This window comes from Oryctolagus cuniculus, chromosome X (genome assembly GCF_964237555.1).
Source record: "Oryctolagus cuniculus chromosome X, mOryCun1.1, whole genome shotgun sequence".
Classification (NCBI taxonomy): domain Eukaryota; kingdom Metazoa; phylum Chordata; class Mammalia; order Lagomorpha; family Leporidae; genus Oryctolagus; species Oryctolagus cuniculus.
This window is the reverse complement of record NC_091453.1, coordinates 45,647,049-45,667,765: the sequence shown is the minus strand read 5'-3', so window position 1 is coordinate 45,667,765 and position 20,717 is coordinate 45,647,049. Positions and strand designations below refer to the sequence as shown.

At 46.5% G+C, this 20,717-nt stretch overlaps 1 protein-coding gene across 1 annotated transcript in view; it reads right to left on the bottom strand.

Annotated features, from left to right (window-relative positions):
- Nucleotides 1-6,245: 6,245 nt before the first annotated feature.
- MSN (moesin) overlaps nt 6,246-20,717 on the bottom strand; it is a 76,187-nt gene continuing 61,715 nt past the window's right edge. The window contains exons 5-13 of the mRNA XM_008272722.4: nt 19,685-19,768; nt 18,882-19,028; nt 17,612-17,708; nt 15,728-15,891; nt 11,258-11,388; nt 10,839-10,999; nt 9,579-9,671; nt 9,007-9,231; nt 6,246-8,477 (exon numbers count right to left, since the gene is read on the bottom strand). Coding sequence (XP_008270944.1) covers nt 8,313-8,477; nt 9,007-9,231; nt 9,579-9,671; nt 10,839-10,999; nt 11,258-11,388; nt 15,728-15,891; nt 17,612-17,708; nt 18,882-19,028; nt 19,685-19,768 — 1,267 coding nt within the window. The 3' untranslated portion in view covers nt 6,246-8,312. The remainder of the gene's footprint in view (nt 8,478-9,006; nt 9,232-9,578; nt 9,672-10,838; nt 11,000-11,257; nt 11,389-15,727; nt 15,892-17,611; nt 17,709-18,881; nt 19,029-19,684; nt 19,769-20,717) is intronic.

Sequence of the window (20,717 nt, the reverse complement as noted above, 5' to 3'; positions counted from 1 at the left end):
GGCGCTGTGGCATAGTAGGTAAAGTCACTGCCTACAGTGCCAGCATCCCATACAGGTACTGGTTCAAGACCCAGCTGCTCGATTTCTGATCCAGCTCTCTGCTATTGCCTGGGAAAGCAGTAGAAGATGACCCAAGTGCCTGGGCCCCTGCACCCATGTGGGAGACCTGTAAGAAGCTCCTGGCTCCTGGCTTTGGATCGGATTGGCTCAGCTTCAGATGTTGAGGCCATCTGGGGAGTGAACCAGCGGATGGAAGACCTCTCTCTCTCTCTCTCTCTGCCTCTCTTTCTCTGTGTAATTCTTTCAAATAAATAAATTAATAAATAAAATAAAGGCATGGTGACAGTGAGAGAGGGAGAGACACACAAATAAACAGAGAGAGATCTTTCTTCTGCCAGTCCCTTCCCCAAATGCCTGCAACAGTCCTATCTAGGCTGGGCCAAAGGCAGGAGACAGGAACTCAATCCAGCCCTCCCTCAAGGGTGGCAGGATCCCAAGTACTTAGGTCATCATCTGCTGTCTCCTAGACACATCAGCAGGAAGCTGAATTGGAAGCATGGAGGAGTCAGGACTAGAACCTGCACTCCAATATGCGATGTAGGGATCCCAAGAGGTGCATAACTCACTGCACCACAACACCCATGGCAAGAAATGCTAATGTAGAACTTATATACTAAGCTTGGTATGGTATCAGAAGACTCTGTGTTGAGAAAGATATGGCCAGTGCTTGGAGGAACTGTATAATCAGGTTGGGAAGACATCATGCAGTTGCACACGAGAGTTCAGTCACGAACTGAAGACAGGCGAGCAGCAGATGATAGCATGCAGGAGTGAGGAGGGGAGGATGGCAGGAGGTTTATGGAAAAAAACAAGACTGGAGCTGCTCCTAGGAGATTAGATGTTGAAATTCAGAAAGGGAGAGATCATCTTAAGATAAAGCCACACACTCCCAGGGAGGAGCCACACTCTCATTCAACAAGCAAATGAGTGTCTACTGCGGGTCAGGTAATTTCGGAGGATGCAGCTATGATCCAAAGAGAATCTGCCTTAATGGAGGTTATATTGTAGTTGCACAGACAAGCTATAAACTAGACATCAGGGAATTGATAAATTACATTATGTTTATGTCGGTTAGCAAGAAATATTATGAACAAATTAAAATAGGATGAGATAAAGAATGGGTTTGAATCATGACTCAGCACCTTATTAGCTATGTAATCTTAGGAAAGTTGTCTAACTTTTCTGTGTCTTTCCTATCGCTTCTCAGCCTTTTGGCTAAGATCAAGTGTAATGTCTTTGCTGATCTCCAATATGGGATGATAATCATATTTATCTTAAAGTAGCATAGCAAGGCTGATTTAATACATGTACAGAGCACAGAAGAGTATTATGCACATTGTAAGCTGCAAGTGTTAGCTATTATAGCCATGCGTGTGTGAACTGAGAGACAGGAGCTACTTTAGATACAGTGATAAGGGAAGACCTCTATGAGTTGGGACCAGAGCCATGGAAAGTTCTCTGGAAGAGCATTTCAGGCAGCAGCACTGTTAAAATCTTGCTAATGAAATGGGCTCAGGTTAAGTGATAGCCTAGAAGAAGTAAGAATTGGCTGTGTCTGGAATATTCTTTGAAGATACATTTAACAGGACTCACTGGTGGATTTTAAGTAAGACTGAGAGAATAGGAATGGTGGTTCCCAAATTTGGGGTCATGAGTCACTGGGTAAATGATGGTATCATTCACAGAGCTGACAAAGATGGAAGAAAGAAAGGGTCTAGGAAGAAGAATCCTATCTAAGAATCCTATCGGGAGGGGCCAGCATAGTTTCACAGTGGGTTAAGCCACCATCTGCAATGCTGGCATCCACATGGATGCCAGTTCAAGTCCCAGCTGTTCCACTTCTGATCCAGCTCCCTGCTAATGTGCCTGGGAATGCAGCAGAAGACTGCCCAAGTGTTTGGGCCCTTGGCACCCACATGAGAGACCAGGATGGAGTTCCAGGATGCTGGCTTCAATCTGGCCCAGTTGTTGTGGCCATTTGGGGTATGAATCAGTGGATTGAAGATTTCTGTCTCTCTGTCTCTCCCTCTCTCTCTGTAACTCTGCCTGTCAAATGAATCTTTAAAAAAGGAATCCTATCTGATATATTGGTGGAGATATCAAAAGAGCAGTTAGACATCCAAATTAAGCTGAGACAGAGTTCGGTACTAGAGAAACACAGGAGTCGTGAGTACATAGTTACTGATTAATCCAGGCACGGGAACGGACTTGCAAGGAATATGAGACCAACTCAGGTAGCAGTTGAGAAGCTAAACAAAGCTGCAGAGAGGGTGGGTATTTCTACAGTCAACTGAAAGTAGAGGTGAGAAAGATCACTCACTAGAAACAACAATCCCAACAGCACAGGAGGAGTAAAGTAGACAAGGTATTGAAGTTATTTAGCGAGCAGAATGGAAAGGAGGATGATTGGGCACAGGGATAGGGCAAAGAAGAAGGAATTGTCAAGGAAACACATCTTGGTTTATATTCTGGGAAAACGAGTACATATTGACACCACCAAGTGAAAGAGGGACGTAAGAGGACGAGCAAGGTGGGGTGAGAAAAAAGGTATTAATGTTTGCTATCCTGAGTTTGAGGCGCCCCCAAAACATTCAAGTCTTGCTTCTGTCACTGCAAGTAGTGTGGCCTTGGGGAAGTTACTTATTCTTTCTGTGCCTTAGTTTCCTTTTCTGTAATAATTACCCTGACATCAGAGATACTGTGGAGCTAACATGAGTAACTGTGTAAAGCATGCAGAGCAGTATCTGGCATAGAGTAAGCACTCAGTAAACATTAATTATGATTTCGACATAGGCATGTAGACATGAACAAGTCTGGGATGTTGAGGAGCTAGCCAGAGCCTACTATGTCTGGAATGCAAAGTGCTGGGGAAGGACAGATGATGGATAGTGAAAGATAAGGTAAGTCAAATTGTTAAGAGCAACGAATGGCCCTAGGCAAAGGAATTCCAGCTTTTCTGCAACAGGGAGTCAGTCCCATTTTAAGCAAGAAACTGACCTGCTTAACTTTGTATTCTAGACCATTTCAGGGATGGGGGAGAGAAATATTGAGGCAAGGTCTAGTTAGGTTAAAAGAGAACAAGTGGAGCCAGTGCTGTGGAGTAGTGGGCTAAGCCTCCGCCTGCAGCGCTGGCATCTCATCTGGGCGCCCGTTCAAGTTCAGGCTGTTCCTGCTCCAATCCAGCTCTCTGCTTATGGCCTGGGAAGGCAGCAGAGGGTGGCCCAAGTGCCTTGGGCCCCTACACCCACGTGGGAGACCTGGAGGAGGCTCCTGGCTGCTGGTTTAGAATCGGCGCAGCTCCAGCCATTGCAGCCATTTGGGGAGTGAACCAGTAAATGGAAGATCTTTCTGTCTCTCCCTCTCGGTGTAACTCTGCCCCTCAAGTAAATACATAAATAGAGAGAGAGAGAAAGACCCTGGAAAAGACAAGGAGAAAATGGATGATCCTGGAGAGAAAGAAAGAGAGAGAGAGAGAGAGAGAGAGAGAGATTTCTTTAATATCTTGACCAAAAGCGTTAAGAGCCACCACCTGTGCACAGATACATATGTGGTGTTGGGTCGGGGCGTGGTTCTTTAGGTAGAGGATTGGAAGCAGAGCAGCTGGGAGAGTAAGGGTGCTCCAGGGCATACTATGTATGTACAGATCTGGTCAGAGTCAGGAGATAGTACAAGGCCTAGTCTTGCCACTCTGTGAACAAGTCACTTGGACTCTTGGACCTCAGTTTCCCACTCTATAAAAGGTAGAGGAAGGCTTGGGTTCAATAGTCTTTGTGGTCCCTTCCTGCCCTGATATCATTAAGGGCTTTAGGAAAGCAGGCAAAGGAGCCCTACTCTTGGGATGGAGGTAAAGATAGGTTTGGGGCCGGCGCCGAAGCTCAATAGGCTAATCCTCCACCTAGCGGCGCCGGCACACCGGGTTCTAGTCCTGGTCGGGGCGCCGGATTCTTTCCCGGTTGCCCCTCTTCCAGGCCAGCTCTCTGCTGTGGCCCGGGAGTGCAGTGGAGGATGGCCCAAGTGCTTGGGCCCTGCACCCACATGGGAGACCAGGAGAAGCACCTGGCTCCTGCCTTCGGATCAGCGCGGTACGGCAGCCGCAGCGCGCCAGCCGTGGCGGCTATTGGAGGGTGAACCAACGGCAAAAGGAAGACCTTTCTCTCTGTCTCTCTCTCACTGTCCACACTGCCTGTCAAAAAAAAAAAAAAAAGAAAAAAAAAGATAAGTTTGGAAAATTAGGGAAGGCCTGCTCCAGGCTTTGAAATTCCAGGAAAAGTAGTCAGGAAGCAAGTTATAGGCCCGTGTCTCCCTATAGCTTGTGTGACCTTGGGCAAGTCCCTCTTTTCTCTGGGACTCAATCTACCAGTGCTGTTCTACTCTAGACACTAGAATGGTGGATCAGCAGCTTCAGCACCCCCTGGGAACTTAGCATAAATGCAAATTCTCAGCCTCCATTTCTGAGGTCCTGAATCAGACTCTGAAAGGAACCTAGCAATCTGTCTCCAGGTGCCTACAAGGTGACCAGGGTTTTTCCATACTTTCAAGCTTTTGAACTGAGGAAACTCCTTTTTCATTTAAAAATGATTTTTAATTTACATACAACTTTATGACTTGATTTTTTACCTGTTGTAAACATACCCAGTAACCACCATCCAGACCAAGAGTATTTCCATGGCCCCAGAGTATCCTTGTGCCCCTTTCCAGTCAATCCCTTTTATAGCTCCAACTACCTGCTTTAGAACTAAATAGAAATGGAATTATACAGTACATTCTGCTTTGTTTTGGTTATTTTTACACAACATGATGTCCGTGAGATTAATCCATACTGGTTTCCCCCCATTTATTTATTTATTTGAAAGGCAGAGTTAGAGAGAGAGAGAGAGAGAGAGAGAGGTCTTCCATCTGCTGATTCACTCCCCAGATGGCTGCAATGGCCAGAGCTGCACTGATCCAAAGCCAGGAGCGAGGAGTTTCTTCTAGGTCGCCCACGTAGGTGCAGTGGCCCAAAGGCTTGGGCCATCTCCCACTGCTTTCCCAGGCCATAGCAGAGAGCTAGATCAGAAGTGGAGCAGCCAGGACTCGAACTGGCGCTCATATGGAATGCCAGCACCGCAGGCAGCAGCTCTACCTGTTAACACCACAGCGCCGGGCCCCATCCATATTGTTAAATGCATCAGCAGTGTATTTGTTTCTAGTGCTGAGCAATACATCATTATATTAATATACCACAGTTTCATCCATTCAGAATCCTTGTTGATAGAAGTTTGGGTTGTTTCCAGATTGAAACTATTAAAAATGTTACCATATCTTTGAGCAGACACAAGCACTCTTTGCTCTTACTTATACACCCAGAAGCACTTCCACCTGTTATTCTTAAATTAAAGCCTTTTAAGAAATGTTTGAGATCATTGTAGATTCACATGCACTTTGAAGAAATAGTCCAGAGAGATCCTATGTACCTTTCACTTGGGTTCTCCCAGTGGTAACATCTTATTAATTATCTTACAATAATACAACAGAAACACACTGATACAGTCAGCAGACAGTCTATCACCATGAGGGTCCATCATGTTGCTCTCTTTCTCTTACAGACACACATTTCTCACAGCCTCTACCTGCTGCCTTCTTCCTTAACTGTGGCAACTACTGATCTATTCTGCTCTCCAGTTTTGGAACACTGTCAGTTCAGAAATGGAAATTTTTTTTTAGATTTATTTTCTTATTTGAGAGGCAGAGTCACACACAGAGAAAGATCTATCTGCTGCTTCACTCCCCCAAGGCCGCAATGGAAGGGGCTGGCTGGGTCAGGCAAAAGCCAGAAGCCCAGAGCTTCTTCTAGGTCTCCCATGTGGGGATTCAGGGGCCCAAGGACTTGGGCCATTTTCTGCTGCCTTCCCAGGCACATTAGCAGGGAGCTGGATAGAAAGTGGAGCAGCCAGGTCTAACAGCCAACCACATGGGATGCTGGCATCGCAGCTGGAAGCTTAACCTTCCATGCCACAACACCCATGGAGAGCAATGTCACAGTGGCTTGAAACACGAAGTACTGCCTCACAGTTCTGGAGGGCAAAGCCCAATATGGGCTCAAATTGTGCTAAAATCAAGGATGGAAAGGTGGTCTACAGAGTTTGAATTACAGTGAAATACAGGCAGCCACTAATTCCACAAAAAAAAAAAATGAGTCACAACAATGTCTTCCTAAATTTTATTGGCACTGAAATAGAACATGGGTTGAGCATAAACCCCTCCAAAAACATTTTTTTAAAAAAACCCAAAAAATACACACAAAAAACCTGAATACAAAATCTAACCTTTCTCCCCAGCCTCCCTGGGGGTGGGTTACTGCCACTGAGGCAGCTAGATTGTCCCACAATTACAGGTTTGAATTTAGTCAATATAGGGCATATTACCAAGTGAGTGTCAATATAATTCACAGCAATGCACACAAGACTCCCCAAGGTCAGGCAAGAGAGGGATTATCAAGGGAGGCTCTGGGCTAGGGGCACTGCATGGAAGGACTAAACCCTGGGGAGAAGGCAAATAGGAAAAATAAAACCAGATACCAAGTACTTGAAGAATTGATTGTATGACCTATAGTGACAGGTAACATCACTAATACTGAAAGCTCCTTACATGAACATTTCTGGCAAAATATCCTTTATAATATAGTATATGCTTCCCAGGTGTGTGTGGGGGTGGTGGTAAAGGAATGAGGCCAAAATGATCCTGCCCCAAGACTAATAGCTTCTAATGGTGCATTAGCAAAAAAGGCAGAAATCAATACTGAGTTAGATATCACTAGAATATATATAATACTGGTGGGAAAGAAAAAGAGCATTCATGAGACAGAGAGGAGGAGGAGGAGGCTACTCCAGGGTTGAGAGCAAGGGGTGGGGTAGTGCCAAGGGATCAGGCCAGAATCCCCAGCAGCTCTCTGGTTTATAGCTCCATGGAACAGCTCAGCTGGTGGCAAGACCTGGGTCAGAGGTTTGTCAAACAGAGGCAGAGCCCAAGTCACCACCTAGGAGAGGGGTGAAGGGAAGGGGCTGTTGGGCACCTGAGAGGGTTGAGTAAACTGTGAGCCCAGAAGCACAGGTTCTCTCACCACCCTCATATTCTTGCACCCGCTCTGCAATGGAGCTTACTGGCATCAAGCTCTAGGGCTCACCATACCAAGGCCTGGACGGCTGTGAAACAGGAGCTGGGACCCAAGTATCTCTGGAAGTGGCCTAGGATCCCTCGCAGGGGAAATACTGAAGCCAGGTATGTACATTTCCTCTGTTTTTGTTTTGTTTTTGTTTGTTTGTTTTGGCAAGAGTCCTGGGTGAGGCTAGTTGGACTTTTGGGTACTCATCCCTTCTGTTTTAGCTGGAGGGGATTTGGGGATTGAAGGAGGCAGGAGCAGATCCAGAGAAGGGACCAGGGACCTGGAATAATAAGTAAAGGGTACCTCTGCCCTTAGAGCTCACTCAAGACAGGCCTAGGCTCACATAAGGCATTGGGGAAGGATCTCCTACCCAGCCTTGCCTGAACAGAAGGGCTGATGGTCTTCTAGGATGATGGTAAAGTCTCTTGAAGGCACTGTCTCCCCCAGCCCACCCTGGGGAGAAACTGAGTCCCTAAACTCAGGGACAAGGCTTATTGGGACTGAGTTTGTAACAGGCCCAATCTGGGAGGTAGAAACAAGAATGACTGAACATCTCTTTATCCTCCAATCAGTACAAAGCCTATATAACTCTAAAAGGCAGTGGCCTTCGCAGGCCAAATCCTAGGTCAATTGACATCTTACTGCAGATAGTCAGGGCCCTGCCTCCTTCCCTAAACCCTGTGACATTCCAACCCTACAAATCACAGGACCTGGAAGTGGAAGACAGTGGTGGGGTGGGAAGGGAGGCTAGCTTTCAACCTACTCCACACTTCACCCCCATAATAGCAAGTGTGTGTGTGGTGGGAGAGGGGGGTTGTCAGAGCAAGTGGGAGGTGCCTCTGAGCTGGGGAACTGGTCTATTCTAGTGATCTAGATTAAGTCGGACAGAGAAGGGAAAGCAGGTCCCATTGGCACCACAGTGGGCCATTTGTCTGCCCACGGAAATGAATGGGGGCTGAAAAGTTAGGTTTGGTCCCATGGCTGCACTGAATGCTTGGCATAACTCCAGGGCTGCTCTAGTTAGTGGCTCCAGCACAGTGTGAGTTAGGCGAGGGTGTAGGAGTGGAGGCAAGGAAGGAGGGAGGAGGGGTCCCTAGAGGCTGAGCATCCATTACATGGACTCAAACTCATCAATGCGCTGCTTGGTGTTGCCCTGCCTGATCTGGCGCAAGGTCTTGTATTTGTCTCGGCCGAGTCGCATGTTCTCAGCATGGATCATGTCATTGGCTGTCTTCTTGGACTCATCACGGGCATTGGCCAGCTCTGAAGTGAGGGCCTGTGAAGGAGGAAAGGCATTCAGGAATCAATAGCATCCTTTTATTTTAATCAGATTTTCCTTCTATATGCTCTCTCTCTCTCTCTCTCTCTCTCACACACACACACACACACACAGGGGGAAGGGTTTCCAGCCCTGTTAGGACTGTGTTAAGATAAGAATTAAAAATAAAGCCAAAAAACAACTTGCAAACTTACAGGGTCAATTAATGATGACTATCCCCTGATAGAAGTACAACATACCAAATATTCAGGTAGGAATTTTGTCAGCTACGTGTTTTCTGAATGTAAGATGCGAGTGGGGTGGGAGTGGGAGATGGAACAGAGTGAATCCCAAAAAGGCAAGACATAGCCCATGGTCTGATTAACAAGCAAGAGGTACCTGCCCTTAAAGCTTTCACTTGAGAAAGGCCCAGGCTTTCATATAGCTCTGGAATAGGCTCCTAGACCTATCCCCCCATGTAGGGGAAGGTCATGAGCTGTAAGTCAACACACGTGGTCTCCTTGACCCTTTGGCCCTGACTGGATACCTTTAGGTGCTTCTGCACACGCTCATTCTTCTCTGCCTCAGTGGTACGTTCCTCCTCACTGCGGTCCTTGGCCATAGCATCAGCCCGTAGGTCAGCACTGGCCTCTGCCCCATTCTCATCCTGCTCATCTTGTTCGTTCTCAGCAGGCTCTGCCACATGAGGTGTACTCATGGCAGTCTTCAACTCAGCACGGGTCTTCTCCAAGTCTTCCTGTACCATCTGGGCCTGGCCAGTGACAGAGGGGAGAGAAGGAACAGCAATCAGATCAGGTAACTTGTGATAACCTCTGCACGTCTAGAAGAATCTGACAGGAGGAAGGTACCAGGTAGGACAACTCATTTCATCTGCCCAATCCTTGGTTTCCTCTCCTGTAAAATAGGAACAATTGGACCAATTTCCCAAGGGTACTGGGGGATTCTGGAAATGTCTAGGAAAGCCGTGAGCACCTTCCTTCACAATATCTGCTGTCGAGGAAGGAGGGAAGGGAGCCCAAACCTGAAGAATTGAAAGACCTGGAACCTATGTAGGTGGTACACTTCCCATAATGCTTTGTTCAGGACACCGTGTCTTACCTTCTGCTGCCATTCCACAGCCTCACTCTCCTTCTTCTGCCGGGCCATTTCCAGCTGGGAGATCCGAGCTGTCAGTTCTGCCATCTCCATTGCCTATAGATAAATTGGAGCCTGTGAGGACTGGGCCTTCTTGGCCTCATGGTATTTTCAATCCTAGTTTTCTTGGGGAACCAGTAGGTAACCTAGAGCTCCACTTGCTTGCTGCCCTGGAAGCTCTTTTTACCGGACCCTTCCACTCCATTCCCATCTTCCACACCCACCACTGCCTTATAAGTCACAGCTCCCCACCTAGACTATAGGTCTCCTGAAGACAAGCATGTCATCTCTGTCCCCGCCTCATCATTTCTCCTCTTTCCATCCTCTCCCTCATAGTGCCAAGGATGCAACTGGAGGCTCAGGAAAGCTTTGGAGATAACTGGCTCACTGTCTGAAGTGGCAGACCCTTGCCTGCTATCCTAGAATGATCAGGGCTTCACTAACTCTTCCTAGGATAAGTATGGGAAAGACACTTAAGTGTCACCAGCAGATGTGAATAAGGGAAGAAAGCTTCTGCCTGCCCTCGCACCGTGGGCATATCTCCCATGATAGCCTCCCCCTACTCCCACTCCAAATAGTATGGGCAAGAGCATATCTCAAGGAATTTAGGCCACAGGTTCTTAATTTCTGAGTCACTGAACCCTTGGAAGATGTGATTAGAGTATGGGTGCCTGTGCCATCCTCCCCAAATGTAAAGAACACATAGTTTTGTGTGTGAGTTTGGAGAGCAGCTCTTTAAAATTAGGCAGAAATGGGTTCTAAACCTTAATCAGCCACAGCTGTGTGATGTTTGGCATGTCTCTTAACCTTCCCTGAGCCTTAATTTTCTTATCTGGACACATTATCCCATCTGGGGTTAATCTCATAGGGTTACTGGGAAGAGAACATGTAAAGGTAAGGAAAAGGAAAACCTATATTTGTGTTGCCAGCCTAAACAACACAAACGCGTGTGAATCTCTGTACTGCTCTTCCTCCCTTGCCACTGCCAGATCATCAGCTCAGATCCCCGGCGGTTATGAAAGCGAATAGAATCCAAGAGTTCAAGGTTTCTGGGCCAAGCCAGTGACTTCTCAGCTTGCTTCTGAATGAGCTATCTACTAGAGGCCTGTGGAGTAGCATTCTGCCTGAGAGAGTCAGCTCTGTGGGCAGCGGTGGCTATAATTAGGCAGGCAGGCAAGGGAGAAAGGGCAGGTCCCACAATCTCAGTTCATCTTGCTGCTTTACCAGCTGTTCCTGGGTCTTCTTCTGGTCCCGAGAGGCCTGGAGCAGGGCCTCCTTGGCCTCTTCGGCTTCTTGACGCTCCTTGGCCAGCTTTTCAGCCTCGCTCTGGGCACGCTTCCGTTCCTGCTCAAGTTCCATGGCCCGGCGGGTCTGTTCTTCCAGTTCTGGACAGGAAAGGGGAGAAGGCAGTGCAGAGCACAGAGATGAAGACGGCACACTAGCTCCCTTCCCGGAAATGCTCCACGCAGGGCACAGCTGGCAATAGATTCTGAGCACTCTTTCTTCTTGCCCCATCCCCTCAGCTATTCTTTGGTCGCACAAGCACTGTCTGTGTGAAATCTGCAGCTCAGGGAAAAGGGTCTCTCCAGCACAAAACGTCAGACTCTGGGAAAACCCAGTCTCCAAGTGGCCCCAAGCCTCACCTTGCTGAGCCTTCTTAGTCTGTTCCTCAATCTGCTTCAGCCTCTCCATCAGTTCCTCCTTCTCCCGCTCAATCTTCTCCTTCTCCTTTTCTGCCATCTCACGCTTCTTCTTCTCGTTTTCCAGTAGAGCACTAGGGGAATAGCAAAGGGATGGAACAGGATAGATAGTAAGGCTACATGGAACCCTGGGGACTCGCAAGGATCCAGGACTCTGCGTCCCTCAGCCCCTACTCTTCCAACATACCCAGGGTTTGTGAGTTTGCACTACTTTCCCTTCCTCCACATCCTTAATGTCACATCATTGCCCCATGTGGGCTGGCATGCTCAGGGCTCAATCAGCTTGCTCCTGAGTCAGAAGGCCCCAACTGGACTTGCAGCTCTGCCAGCAACCCACTGGGGTGCCCTTGGCTATGCTGCTGCTTTCACTCTTAGCCTCAGTTCTGCTAACTGTAAAATGGCTAAATAGGTCCTGTTGTATCTACCTCACGGAGTCATGAAACCTCTTCCAGGAAGCCTTCCTGTCTCCTGCAGCTAAATGCCTTTTTTTCCTTCTGAGATTTGCTCTACCCTTCTCCCCATCTCTCCTTGTTATCATCTCAGATACTATATAATTTGCTTACATATTATGTCTTGTCATTCACACTACAATGATAGCTTCATGTGGGCAAGCATTTGGGATCTTCTTTGTTTTCTCACTATTGGGTTAATATTTATTAACTGAATTAATGGCATGCCTTTCATACCTTGAGTTTCGTATATAAGGTACTTCAAGAAGTTCACGAGGGTGCCAGCATTGTGGCACAGCAGGTTAAACTGCCACTCATGATGGCTAGCATCCCATATCAAAGTGCCAGTTCAAGTCCCGGCTACTTATTTAAAAAAAAAAAAAAGTTCCAGCTACTTTACTTCCCATGCAACATTCTTGCTAATGAGCCTGGGAAGGCAGTGAAAGATGGCCAAGTCCTTGGGCCCCTGTCATCTAAGTGGGAAAGCAGGATAGAGCTCCTGGCTCCTAGTTTCAACCTGGCCCAGCATCAGCTATTGTGGCCTGGCGGGGGGGGGGGGGGATTGCATCAGCAGGTAGAGGATCTCTCGCTGTCTTTCTCACTCTCCCTCTCTCCCCAATGGCCTGCCTTTCAAATAAAGAAATAAATACATACATAAATCTTTTTTTTAAAAGTTCATGGAAAAGTGGAAATTAAAAGACAAGTTGGGGCAGGCATTTGGCCCAGTAATGAGGTCGTCAGTTAGGAGATCCCCCCACCCCAACCCCACCATTCCACATCAAAGTGCCTAGCTTTGACTCCCGACTCCATCTCTAATTCCAGCTTCCTACTAACGCAAACCCTGGGAGGCAAAAGTGATGAATGATGACTTCAATAATGGGATTTCTGCCACCCACACTAGAGACCAGGCTCACAACTTCAGCCTGGCTCAGCCCCAGCCAATGTACAACATTTGGGGAATGAACAGATAAGAGCTCTCTGTCTCTCTAAGTTTATTAAGAAAAAAAGATGTTTACTTTGTTACAATTTTTTAAAACCATGCATATCAGGGGGGGTCTTCAAAAAGTTCATGGAAAATGCATACTACGAAAAAAATGCATAAACTGCAATTTTTTTTACCAAAATAAACTACCTTCAGATTCCATTTTTTCTACCAACCTTTTGAAGTGCCTTCACGTATTGTTTCTCCTCTCTTGCCTCGCCTACTAGACTGAAAGATCCTAGAGAAGAGGTTCCTACCAGATCCAGCTCTGTAAGTTGTCCCCCAATCTTACTAATTATTTTTTCTGAATTTTTTTCACATTTGAACCTTAGTGTCTCACCTCTCTATTTTAGGGAGTCATTTCTATCCTACTAGGTGAGAAGATTCTCAAGGTTTCAAATCCCTATGACAGTTATCTACTATAGCAATGCTTAACCTTAACACGCATGAGAACCACCCGATAAATTATTTTAAAAGATCCTTTTATTGAGATGAAATTCACATAATATAAAATCAAGCATTTTAAAACGAATATTCAGGCTGGTGCCGTGATGTAGTAGGTTAAGCCTCCGCCTATGGCGTCGGCATCCCAAATGGGCGCCAGTACAAGTCCCAGCTGCTCCTCTTCGGATCCAGCTCCCTGCTAACAGTGTAGGAAAGCAGTGGAAGATGGCCCAAGTCCTTGGGTCCCTGCACACATGTGGGAGACCTGGAAGAAGCTCCTGGCTCCCAGCTTCGGATCAGCCCAGCTCTGGTCACTGTGGCCATTTGGGGAATGAACCATCAGATGGAAGACCTCTCTCTGTGTCTCAAATAAATAAATTAATTAAAAAAAGAATATTCACTGGCATTTAGGACAATCACTATGTTGTAAAAACACCATGTTTATCTCATTCTAAAACATTTGTATCAAATCAAAACTGCAATGAGATATCATCTCACCTCTCTCAGAATGGCTAAAATCCAAAACAGAAAGAGTAACAAATGCTGGCGAGGATATGAACAAAGGGGAACACTTGTACACCAATGGTGGGAATGTAAATTAGTGCAGCCAATGTGAAAAACAGTGTGCAGATTTCCTTAAAAACTGGAAATAGAGGGGCCGGCGCTGTGATGTAGCAGGTAAAGCCACAGACTGCAGTACTGGCATCCCATCTGAAGTCAGAGTTACACAGAGACAGGAGAGGCAGAGAGACAGACAGAGAGGTCTTCCATCCACTGGTTCACTCCCCAGTTGGCTGCAAAGGCCGGAGCTGGGACAATCTGAAGCCAGGAGCCAGGAGCTTCTTCCGGGTCTCCCAGGCCAGTGCAGGGACCCAAGGACTTGGGCCATTTTCTACTGTTTCCCAGGCCACAGAAGAGAGCTAAATAGGAAGTGGAGCAGCCGGGACTAGAACCGGCGCCCATATGGGATGCCAGCACTACAGGCTGCGCGGCTTTACCCGCTACACCACAGAGCGGGCCCCTGTATTATTTTCTTAGAATTTTATCTACAGACCACATTGAATATGTCAAAAAGAATTAAAATTAAAAAAATAGGGCCGGCGCCGCGGCTCACTAGGCTAATCCTCCGCCTAGCGGCGGGTTCTAGTCCCGGTCGGGGCGCCGGATTCTGTCCCGGTTGCCCCTCTTCCAGGCCAGCCCTCTGCTGTGGCCAGGGAGTGCAGTGGAGGATGGCCCAGGTGCTTGGGCCCTGCACCCCATGGGAGACCAGGAAAAGCACCTGGCTCCTGGCTCCTGCCATCGGATCAGCGCGGTGCGCCGGCCGCAGCGCGCTGGCCGCGGCGGCCATTGGAGGGTGAACCAACGGCAAAAGGAAGACCTTTCTCTCTGTCTCTCTCTCTCACTGTCCACTCTGCCTGTCAAAAAAAAAATTAAAAAAATAAAATATATGCATCCCTCCATAGTAAAACCCTATACCTTTTAAAGAGCTTCACCTCATTTCCCTTTCTCCACCCCAGTCCTTGGCACCCATCAATCTATATTGTTTCTACAGATCGTTCTATTCTGCATGTCCCATATACATGGAATCATACACTATGTGGCCTTCTGTGTCTGGCTTATTTCATTCAGCATAATGTTTTAGAGGTTCATCCACACTGAAGTATATCATTCATTCCTCTTACGGCTGAATATTGCATGCATATACAGTCTGAGTATCTATTTATCTGTTGCTAGACCTTTGGGCTGTTTCTATTTTTTGATTATTGTGCACAGTGCTGCTGTGAACATGTGCACACGTACTTCTTTGAATAACTATTTTTTAAAATTCTTCTGGGTGCACACCTAGGAGTGGAATTGCAGGATCAAATGCTTACTCTATGTTGAGCTCTCAGAGGAATGCCACACCATTTTTCATAGTGGGTCAACCATTTTGCATTCCCACCAGCAATGTACAGGACTACCAATGTCTCCATAATTTTACTGACACTTGTTTTTTTTTTCCATTTTTTATGTTTTTTAAAATTTATTTATTTGTTTGAAAGTCAGAGTTACAGAGAGAGAGGGAGACACAGAGAGAGAGAGAGAGAGAGAGCCCTTCCATTCACTCCCCAGATAACCGCAGGGCTGGGCCGGGCCAGGCTAAAGCCAGGAGCCAGGAGCCTCATCAGGTCTCATCCACCTGGGTGGCAGGGTCCCAAACACTTGGGCCATCCTCCACTGCCCTCCCGGGCTACAGCAGAGAGCTGGACTGGAAGAGGAGCAACTGGGACTAGAACCCAGTGCCCATATGGGATGCCGGTGCCACAGGGGGAGGATTAGCCAAGTGAGCCATGGCACCGGCCCCTGAAATCTCAGGTTTCTAATACTTGCTTCTCAGAAACAGAGATACCTGATGTTGAATGGAGGCAGGTGTCATCCCTGCACAGTTCACTCCTTCTTAGTCCTAGGTTGGCTTCCCTTGCTGCCTTGGCAGGCTGAGCACCTTTAAGAAGTTTCCTGGCCTTGGCCCTGGCCCCACTCCAGCTCTGTAGCACCTACCGTTCCATCTGCTTCTGGTGCTTCTCCTCCCGGGCCTGTGCCTTCATCTGCTGCACTTCAATGGTGTCAGGCTTGCGGCGGCGCATGTATAGCTCATGGTTCCCCATGCACAGGGCCAAGATTCGCTTGTTAATCCTCAGTCGGGGTGCATAGAAGACAAAGTCCTGGTGGGAAAACAGCAATCAGAAAGCGTTTGGAGGCACAAGGGAAGGCAAGTCTCTCCCTTCCAAAAAGCTGTGTCCAAAAGCTCTAGAAACATTGTTTAACCCAGTCCTTCATATTACAGATGAGAAAACTAATGATCAGAGTGGTGAAGTGACTTGTCCAAGGTCAGATGGCACGTGGGTGAGAGACCCAAGACTAGAACTCAGGTTTCTTCACTCTGAAACCAGTGCTCTTTCCACCAAACCCCAATTTCTTTCAACCCCTGCTTATGAGGAACATCCAAAAATATACTCAACTCAGTTCAAGGATGACAACTGTCTCTCTCTGCTACTCAGAGATCCCACTGGGCCTCTTTTGGAAGCCAAATAATTCCTGCATAACACTCTGATGAGTGCAGTGTGAGTGGCTGAATGGCTCCTGTGTGTCTGAAAAGCAAATTTTAGTCCCAGCCCCTTAATTCCTTTTTGGAACAAGGCAGGCAGCAATTACATAGATAAATACACAAGTTCTTTGAACATCGATTATCCTGGTTGTGGTTTTTTAAATACGACTTATTCTCAGCTGACTTTGTTACTTACCTTTTTCTGATGAAAGTTGAGCACAGCAGCAATAAAAAAAAAACACACACACAAGAAAATCCAGTGAGTTTGAGTTTGTTACTACAAATACCACTGGACCAAAGTCACCAGCTGGTGGACTAGCCACCACCTCCTCTGCCACTGAACCCAAACTGCTACCATCTCACATAGCTGAGAGTGCAGTGGAAGGAGCACAGGCTCTCAAGGTCAAATGACCTCAGCATAAAACCCAGCTCTATCATTTTGGGCTGTATGATCTTGGGCAAATCACTCCATCTCTCTGGATCTTACTTTCTTCAGCTACAAATTGAGTATACTACTACCTACCTAACCATGTTGTTGAGGTTTTAAGGAGACAACAGATGCAAAGTACATAGCATGGGAAGTTGAGGTACCCCATGGTTGATTCAGCCCTAACAAAAACAGTCAGGCTCAGAATAAAGACTGGTCCTTGTTGGACACAAGGTCCAGCAAAAGTATGCTCTCATCTCAGTTTCTATCCTACCCTCAATCACCAGCTTTCTGGTCTTGTCAGCTGCAGGCAACTGAGTGGGTGAGAAGTGTGGCAAACACGTTAGAGGAATGATTGGAACCAGAACATTTTCTTGGTCTTAAGTTGCTCCAGAGAAAAGTCTGAGAGGACAGCAATAAAGTTATACCAAAGAGCAAATTTGAGATACCATCTTTAGATTTGGACTTTTGACCCCGCCTGCCCTCCACAATTAAAGATTTACAAACTATATAAACAGTATCCACTTTCTGAGGCTCAGGAGCTTGGAAAGATGACATCCATTGTGTTTCTAGCCCAGAGACTCCGGATAGCAGAAGACATGGCTGAGAAGCAGCACTGAGGACTGCCTGTGGCCTTCCCTCATCCACAGCAAGGAATACAGGTAGCAGGTGGCACCGCCTGGATATCTCTTGCCATCAACATACCCTTCTATCCCCAATCTCCATTTGTGCCTCCTGTTCATGAAAATGTGCCCGCACACATGTGCACACGCACACACACGCGCGCGCGCGCAGACACATATCAGAAAAGGAAGTCAAAATACAATGACATATGACTACTGTTAGCATTATCCAGGCATTGGCAAGCAAGCACCTGTCTTTGGCCAGAGGGTGGGGTGGAGTCACTCACCGGGGCTTTTTTGTCAATGGGCTTTATGACAAACTTCTTATCGTTGAAAGAGATGTTTCTGATTTCACTCCAAGGGAAGCCTATCTTGGGAGTCAGTCTGTAGAAATGGAGACCAACAGCATCAGGACAAGGGCCAGATATGAAGGATATAAAGGGCTTGATGCTTTTCCCTCACTATTCCCCACCCCCAAACTTCTCTCTTCAGGAGGAGGTAGACTCACAGTCAGCTCAGCTAGTATCATCTCACCCTACCTGGTTAGTTGCCAACACTGAGGGTATAAAAAGGATTTCCTGATACTACAACCAGCATATTATTCCTTGGCTCAATCTCTGAGGTTTGTTTTCTTGTATTTGTGGTTGAGGCAGGACCTTGTAACAATCCTTCAAGAGTTATCAGCTGTATTTAACTAAGACTCTTCCATCCAAGGTTGTAAAAAAGGTGGAGAAACAGTAAACAATGAACTCCCCGACTGAAAGTTATGAGGAAAATAATCTATTGATCTCTATTCTCAACAAGAGGGAAAAAATAAGCAAGTGAGATAAGGTTAAGGTGGGAGGATTATAAGCCAAAAACCATTTAATCATCACTTGAGGCTTTAGACTAATGACAAATCCTGACTAGGTAGGTTCCAGGCTAGCACTGTCCAACAAAAATAGAATAGAGTAAGAGTCGCATATATATTTTTAAGTTTTCTCATGGCCTCATAGAAGTAAGTAAAAAAAGAAATACATGCACTTTCCAGATCTCTCTCTCTTCACCCTCTCTCTCCTGATCTATTTCTCTCTCTCTCTCTCGACTCCCCAGCCTTCTTCACCCCTTCTTTCCAGCCTATCAGACCTTCCCTGTCAATAAACCATTTCCCTTAAAAAATACATTCAATTAATTATAACCCAAAATATACAAAATACTATCTTTAAACATGTAAATAAATATTTTAAAGTATTAATAAGACATTTTACATTCTGTTTTTCACACTATGCCTTCAAAGTCTGCTATATAGTTTACACTCACAGCACATCTCAATTCATAGTCGTACAATCTCAAGTGCCTCAAAGGCCTCACATGGCCAGCACCTCCCTTATAATAGATACTACAAGGCTAGTCAGTACAGGATTTTGAGGCCTGAGGGAGGCTGTGCAATCACCTGAGCTGGATTAAATTAGTGCAAAAGAACGGAGGAGGGACTCAAGAGATAGAGCTCTAGACGGGGGTAAGTCCGTGGGATCAGAGTCCTTGGCCCAAATAAACTCATGCAATTCCAAAGTGTACCTGTCATTCTGCTCATAGATGTTGAGACCCAGGGCATCCACACCCAGCCACAGCTCTGAGCCCTTCTTGTTCTTAATGCTGAAGTAGTTCACTCCATACATCTCCAGGTCTTGAGCAATCTTCAGATATTCCAGGACTGCATCCTCCCTAAGTGACACAGAGCAGAGGAGCTCAGTCACATGCAGGGAGACAGAAAGCCTATGTGCCCCAAACTTCTCATACCGATCTTACTTTACAGGGGGAAGAGACAGATGTGAGCAGATGACGGATAACAGCACACATGGCTTTTGCCAAGCAAAATCTGCTGACAAGAACGTACGCTCTGAGGTTCCCAATGGGAATCAGGGTAGGCCAAGCCTTGCTACTGTCTGGCACGTTAGCTGCCATAGAAACAATTTTCTTCCTGCCATTCATTGTGACACTCTCTCACACAGGCATGATCTTAGCAGAGCTTAGACAGGGTGGTGGTGGCAAAAAAATGAGATTTGTTCCTCAACAAGGCAACCCTCAAATATTCTGCAATGCTCAGGAAACTCTTTCGCCATGTCATTTCTGGGGAGCAGTCTGCATGGTTTACTGAGGTCCTCTCCATTTCTTTATGGTCATAACCATTTGCGCTACTAGCTGTTACCACTCACCAAAACAAAACAAACAAACATTCTTATAATGGTATTGGTTTGCTTTCTATCTTTAAGTGCCAGCATCATCTCTGTCCCTCTTTTCTCAAATATCCAACAACATCCCTAGTCATCCTTCTTTCTACCAAGGGCCATTGGACCAGACAGCTGCCAGGGAGGGCTTACCTGAGCATACCCCGGTGTTCCTCATGCCACACCTGGATTCGCTCCTCCCACTGGTCTTTGTTGAGTTTGTGCTGCTCCAGGACTCTGGGAAGATAATGGGTAGTGAGTGGTTTAGGGTGCAAAACCCACATGCAGGAGGGAAAGGAAGTCCACTTAGCTCTCTAAAGGGTTGATGCAAAGAGGATGTGGAGTCTTCTCACTGAGATCATAGGGGAAGTGGAATGAAATTAGAGCAGGAAGATAGGAGCGCTACAAGCACAGATAACCAAGAAAGATAATGGAGATGTACATTCAACCAAAAAACCCAGAAATATGCTGTAGTCGCCAATCATGGCAATGACTTATCAGGTGTCTGTGCTGACTTAGGGAACTAAGAGTAGGGAAGGGCCTCATGGAGCCAGAATACTCTCTTGCTAGATCTTATTGGAACCAATAGTTTGTATAAGAATCTTGTTCAGAGATAAAAGAACAGCCTTGGGTTACAAAACAGAATATCAAGCCCAAATGGGTAAGGGAAGAAACTGATAGGTTCAACCACCCAGATCTACTACACTGTAAATAAGATCTACTACACTGTAAATTTAAACATGCCATCTCAAGACATCATGGCAATGACTCAGGTTGAGTCCCAAGGCACAGCTTACTGTCCCTAACGCCTTCTGCTGAGTTGTACATGTGCCATGGCTCCCATGGAACTAGGGCCCCTACAGTGAGGCCTGACTTGTCCTTCTAGTCCAGATGCTTATGAAAATGATCACTGGATGCAGTGGGAAGAACCCTGCATTAAAACATTAAGAGACTAGGGTCCCAGGTCTGGCTCTACCTCAAATGAATGATGAGAGATGGGGCAAGTCAGTGTGAGTACCTCTGCCCTTCTATTTCCTTAGCCAGGGAATAAGGATAATGTCTGCCTATCCATTTACTGTGTTGTTGTGATACCAAAACAAAAATAATGGATGCTGGAGAGTGTTTAGCTTTGAAGCTTACAAAAGCTCTGCTATTTGAGCTCCCCCATATCCCTGGCTTGTCTATT